Source organism: Lacerta agilis, chromosome 5 (assembly GCF_009819535.1).
Source record: "Lacerta agilis isolate rLacAgi1 chromosome 5, rLacAgi1.pri, whole genome shotgun sequence".
NCBI classification, from domain to species: Eukaryota; Metazoa; Chordata; class Lepidosauria; order Squamata; family Lacertidae; genus Lacerta; species Lacerta agilis.
Window position 1 is genome coordinate 49,238,324 of NC_046316.1, and position 6,725 is coordinate 49,245,048.

General features: G+C 41.2%; 1 protein-coding gene across 1 annotated transcript in view; it reads right to left on the reverse strand.

Annotated features, from left to right (window-relative positions):
- The window catches only part of RBM20 (RNA binding motif protein 20), a 116,534-nt gene extending 111,110 nt beyond the window's left edge, over positions 1-5,424 (reverse strand). Inside the window, 2 exon segments of the mRNA XM_033149704.1 lie at positions 5,221-5,264; positions 5,267-5,424. Of these exon segments, the coding sequence (XP_033005595.1) occupies positions 5,221-5,264; positions 5,267-5,371 (149 nt within the window). The 5' untranslated portion in view covers positions 5,372-5,424.
- Between the last annotated feature and the right edge of the window lie 1,301 nt (positions 5,425-6,725).

Sequence of the window (6,725 nt, forward strand, 5' to 3'; positions counted from 1 at the left end):
CCTACAAAATCACCATGTTCTACAGGACCATTCCAAATTGGCTAATGACTGGAACTAACAATGAAACCAGATAAGAAGGGAAATCTCTATTCATAAGGGGATTCCGCAATCTTTGAAAGGAAACCATTTCCACTATATTACACTTCTTCTACCTCAGAACTTTCTCTAAAAGGCTTCAAAAGCTTTTTCCCATGCTGCATAAATCTCACAACAAAAGTTCCTCCAAATGTTACATTTCATATTCACATATTTTTAGGGAAACTAAAAAATTTATATACTTATGAGATATTAAACAGCAACATCTGTTTCTATATTCCATTTTGTGCATCAAACAGCAGCTGATATACACATAGTCCATTTCCCCAAGTACACAAAACAGCAACAGGTGAAATAAATTATGAAAGAACCATAAAATTATGGTGGACCTTCAGTTCCCCCTGAATCTTCTATTTCTCTTAAACGCCAACATCTTTCAGTTTGGATTACCATGCTTACCACTGGGTTTTAAGAACTCTTAGTTCTGGTTGACTGTCTTATTAATCACTGTCAAATAAGTAGTTCATTAGGTATACAATGTCTTGTGTGATATGTTTAAGACAAAACTAACATATTTAGACACAACATGTGGTAAAAGTAATTTGATGTGGAACTTACCATAAAGAAAAATGCAGCTTAGTAAGCTTCTGATTAGTTCTTTTTGCTGCTTCTTAATATGTGTGAACAGCAATTTACTTCCTGTTTATTTTTACAAAAGTGGCAAGACAGGAAGGGGGGGAGTTTATCTGAAGTGTCCTCCATGTGGACTGAGGGGTGGTGCTAAGGCAGTGGAAGTCAAAATCCCAAAACGGAGAAACTTACTTGTTATTTACATGAAACTTTCAAATACATATAAAACACCCACAAAGGAATGATAATAGGAAACACATTTGGATAGTCAAACCACTAGAAATATACTGGTAATTATAAGCAAACTATATCAAAAGCTTTTTTCGTTACAAAGACTAATCCTACATCTTGATCCCGCACACCAGCCAACAGAAAACAAACTAAATCAGTTTTAAATAACTAAACTGAAACTCAATAAGCAAATCTTACACTACTATGTCTTAAATACTGTGTAAAAAAGAGCAACTAAATTAGATTATTTCAAGAGTTTCTTTTCTTAACTGGAAACCAAACCTGTTTTGGGACATAAGGTGTGAAAGGCCACATCTATTCTTAGTATTTCATTAAGTGAGCTTCCCCACAACTCTTGCAGTACTTACTTTCCCCCCAAGTGTTTTTTTTAGGGAATTGTTGATAGGAAATCTTAATATCAACATTTGTAAAACAAAAACACTAACAGCATGTGGTCCTAAGCATGCTCATTTGGAACAAATGGGATTATATAACTTGTATCATCATTGTTCATATATTACAGTACAACTCTATACAGGTCTTCTCAGAAGTACGTCACACTGTGTACAAGGGGCAGGGAGGCACATTAATAAAGTATAGAACTCATGTTAAAATCTGCAATCCATGAAAAGGCCCAGACTAAATCCTGACATTCCCTTGAAGGATTTATTCACACAATTTTGTCATTTTTTTTTTCAATTTGTAGTGGCTAGAAATTGGGAAAAAGCCAGATATGCTTAAATCATGTTGATGGCAGGATTATAAAGGACAATCCAGTCTCTTGCTGCAGTCTTCCTTTCTTCCTCCCACTGGTTTGAGAACAGAATTCTCCAGAACTAACCTCTACACAGGACTGTGGATGTCATCAAGGATGTCCGCGCATATTCCTCAATCATACTTTTAAGTCTGGAATCCCATACACATTTACTTGGGTGCAATTCCCACTGTACTCAATATGGCTTACTTCTGAGTAGGCACATAGAGGATTTCAATTTAAATCTGATTAAATTTGAAGTGGATTGCTGCCTCTAAAATTTGTTTCATCCAGTCTCTTCTGATGCTATTTGTTTCCCATCAGTGTTATTTCAATAATTTTTTTCCAATCATGTACCACCACGGTAAATGCACCATAGATATCCAAGATCTATTGGTTTTGATTGCAAGCTCTCAAACATCACCTTCTGCTCTGTCTTCAGAACTCCGCTCTCCCAGCCAGAATACAGCCAAATCCTTTTCATGTCTGTAATACCATTGCCTAAACATGCCCATATAATTTCATCCAGAATCCACATTCTTAAGGAGCGGCTGCTTTCCCCATCTGAGACCTAGGCTCTGCACTAATCCTCCACCCCCTAGGAAGTCAGATGTCCCAGTTTAAAAATCCTAAATCAGGTGGCATTTATGCATTCCCACTCAAACAAAGAACAGGTGAAATAAGGTAATCAGTATATTGCAGGTGCCTTTCCTAACCAAAACTTATATTATATTTGAAACACTGGAATACAAATCTACAAAGTGTTTTTATGTGAACTGCAGGACATGGGGGATAAAGAGTTAACATTATTCAGCCTACCATAGTTCAGACCTTAATAAGATTTCCATGTACCGGTAGTTTGTCTTTGCAACAACCACATGAAGTCCGCAGAAAGATGCCTTGCCCAAGGCCACCCAGTGAGCTTCACAAATTCAATATCTGAGTGGAGATTTGAAGAGTCTCCCATAAACACAGCACTCAGTATTTCTCATCATGTTTTAAATTACTTTTAATATGTAATAATTTGATTTGTTAGTAGATTTAAACTTCTATATGAATTTAGGATACAGGATGCTGCATTCGTACTCCTTCTCTTCCTTGCAATTTCCCCACCACACAAAACTGTATTTTTCCAGACTAAAAACCACACCCCACAGCAAAAATTACTATATTCCATCTGAAATTGTACCCTTTCCATAAACGTAAATGTAAAGCAATTAGCTAAAACTTATGATTCTGAATTTAGTCAATGGTTGTATTATAAATGAATATGTAACTTTCAATGTATAATGCTTATAATTACACCTGTGAAAAATATTTCTGTCCAGAAAGCACAGAAGACTTCCTTACCAGTATACTGGACTGAATTGCTCAGAGTTTAATCAAGTTCTTTCCTATAAAGTTAAGACTGCCATTTAATTTGTTTTACTATAAAATAAAAACATTTTACCTGCCATTTTACATATTTTTACAATAATATCTATTTTTAACCATTTTATGAGTAGGAATATTAGAATACTGGTGAATCTTGTAAAACAGTTCAGTTCTGCTTCAGCAATATGAAAATAATACAGCAAAACAAAATGTATGAGATGACAATTAAGTACCTACGAGCAAATCAATTTTCGGAACTTTTCTACATGTGTAAAAGTAATAGAAAATAATTAACAGACAAAGTAATTTGAAGGCCTACTCTCTGAGTTGTTCTTCTAATAGCTGTTTTAATTTAACTTAATTTAATAACGTGTTCAGTTCGCAAAACATTTTCAAAATTCTTATGCCAATCACTGTCTATATTATTTTCCAACTATTTCAAATAAGTAGTTCAGAAAATGAACCCAATCTAATCATTTTCTGTTTACTACAGTTAATATTGAAGCATATTAATTATGTCAACATGCAAGAAGAGATTAAATTATGCAACGCAGTTACAAATACCGCGATCAAGTTCCACTACCATAGATGGGAGTTTGACATTTGCAATTTTACGCCATGCTGCCATGATAAAGAATGGACTACTATCTTCTTTAATTCCATTTTTTAAGACACATAATGATAGCAGGTTGTGTATTTCAGCATTAACCAACAAAAATGTTTCTGAAAAATTATTGTTTTAGACCACTATATTTTCTCATAATGTTATCATGCTTAGGCTGCAATCAAAAACACGAAGAAATAAGCCCCACTGAACTCAATGGTTCAGTGAGAAAATAGTTCTGAGAAAATATGCAAAGGATTGCATGGATATAAGATCAATCAGAAAATAAGACTGAAATATGCTTCCATCAAACTTTGTGGTTGTGGAACCCCCGAAAATAATGTATAAGTAAGGTCTACAGCACCATACCATATTTTGAAGGCCTATATCATCTTTCTCAATGGGAGGCAGCTTTAAAAGTGCGCAGATATTAAGAAAGCTAGGATTACTCCACAAAACACCACAAGCCTTTCTTCTTCATACAGCAAATTTGATGAATCAACAGAAACTACTTTCTCTGGGACCACTAGGGAATGATATTAAAAGCTGACTTTTTACCACATGCAAAATTGTCACTCCACCATGTCTTTTTTAGTCATCTAGGCAAACTATGACTTATAGCAACGTCTACTATTGTAATAACCACTTTCCGATTTATTTAAAATTTAGCCAGGATTTAATTTATAATACTGTTCTAGCCAGATTGGGGAGGGAACCTCTGAATACAATACATATAACCATTTTCCTTCAGGCCAATGGCATCTGTTACACAGTGTTATTTTAATTTCAGCTAATCTTCAGGCGTTTCATTTAATTAAGAAGAAAATACATAGAGCCCATGGGCAGATTAACATACCAATTTTCCTCCACGATGGATATATGTAGAAATTGAAATAGATCAGTCTGCTGTAATTATGCAAACTTTCTTATCAGTGTTTTTACCACCGCTAAGATTGTAAAAAGCAAGCCCATTTCACCCACTGGTGTTGTTGCTGTTTGCGTACAGCAGCAACTTGTACTGGATTTGCATCCCCGCACATCTAATTCCCATCGAGGCCTTAGCAAGGAGCCTTTAAAAAGTGGGCAAGAAATGGGAAAGCTGCAACATTAATATGTGAACAGGAAGAATGTAGAAGAAGCACCCTTATGCTTGTAAACATAGGATGAGCGAGACTTTCTGCCTAAAAGAAAACGCAGCGGGCGCCCAAAGCAGAGGAACAAAATTGAGCCACATCCATAGGATTTTATATGTCAAAGGAATTCTCACGGCTGCAGCGGAAGGTCAGAAAGATTTTTTTTTTTAAATCCCTGGAGAATAAAATGGGGATCCCTTTTTTTTGTATATGCCCCCACGCGGAGATAGCCTACTCCAGGGAAAGGAGGGGGAAAGACCGCTGAAGTTATTAAACAATCCCTGAGGGAAGCTTATGTGCAAACAAACCTCGCTGACCCTGCGCTGAAGAGGGAGGAGAGAAAGCGCCACCGAGCCGAAAGGGAAGCCCGGAGACCCCCCCCTCTCCGCCGTCTCTCCCCCCCCCCCCGCCACCCTCCGCCCTCCTCGCCCCAACCAACGTCCCGGCGCGGCTCTTACTTCTGGATGAGTTGGGGCAGGTTCGGCGCCGGCGGCATCCCCCTGGAGGGGCCGCCGCTCCGGCTCCGGCTCCGGCTTGGAGAGGAGCCGAAGCGCGGGCATCTCTGCTCTCAGGCTGCTCGGGGCCATTGGGGTCCGGGGCCTGGTTCATGGCAGCCGCGGGACCATTCAGGCAGCTGGCGGCGGGTCAGCCAGCACCCCCGACCCGCCGGGCGCGTGGCAACAGGAACTCGGCGCAGGCGGCCGGCGGCGGCAGTGCCCCCTCGCGCCGCTCGCCCTTCTGGAAGGTGTCTGCGCTGAGGGGGCAGCGGGAGGCTGCGGGAGGCATTTATGGCGATGCCTGGTGCAGCGGAGCCAATGGAGGGAGGAGGGGCCCCCTCCTACGCCAGGACGGAGGCTTCTGGAGCCCCGGCCACGGCGGGGATTTTGCTGACGGGGAAGGGGCGCTGCAGTGAGGCGACGACGGGGCGCCCATGACCTAGGATAGTCGTAATAAGTCTCCCATAACGGGCAGGGGAGGCTTCCATCATTTCCTCCTGCTGGGACGCGCGGACCGAGAAATCCCCCGCATCCGCCAACAGCGTCTCGGCCCCCCCCTGCGCGGCCTTCGGGGGGCGCAGCGACATGTTGTTTTCCTTCTCCTCTCAGGCCGTTTTGGCGCCATTCACCGCCTCGCGCCTACACCCGCCAGAGGTTTTTTTGGCGTGCGCAGCCTCTCTCGCGCACGTGGCGCCTGGCCCACTTGCGTCGCCCTCCTGTCGTTTGCGAGAGGTTCGCTTGCGTGGCCGCCTGCGCGCCTCTATTCGTCTGTGGGAATAAGGTGGTCTTTACTCGCGCCTCAAGCAGCGTTGCTTTCGCCTCCTCAAGACTACGTGTGTTTCAGCCCTTCACAGGACCCCTAAAACCCCACATTGCAACCAAATTGATTCAGGAGACTTTTCACCCCGTTTGTTTCTTTGGGTGGCTTCAAACGACCTGTTTGTTGATCGTTCATTCCGCTCTGTTCCCTGGGAGCTTGTGGGCCTTGCCGCAAGCAAATCGTTCCCGTACTCTTTCCCCTTTCTTCGGATTGTCCTAATTTTAGGGTGGAATTCAATCAAATACCAGCAAACTCGGGTTGCACAAATAAAGTTTATGTGCTGCTTTTGCACAGCAAAACTGCTCCACTTCCCCACTCCATGGTTTTTTTCCACAAGGAAAGGAGAACAAACCTTAATAATTGCTCGACAGATTACCATGAGTGTTAAATAAGAAGCATATAAACTCCTCACAAACTTAGTGTGAACAAATCAAGACAAATGCTCAGTAAACTTTTGAAGCAACCGTTGCTGTGAAAAGTCAAGAGAGTGCATTTCCCTGCCACTTTCCTTATCTTATTGTAAAAGATTTGTGTTTTTCTGAAGAAGCAGGTTTGTTGAGCAAGAGCGCCAGATCAAATTCCATTGTGCAACCTGATTTTGCCAATATGTGATCGTCACTATTTTCACATAGGATTCAATCTGGAA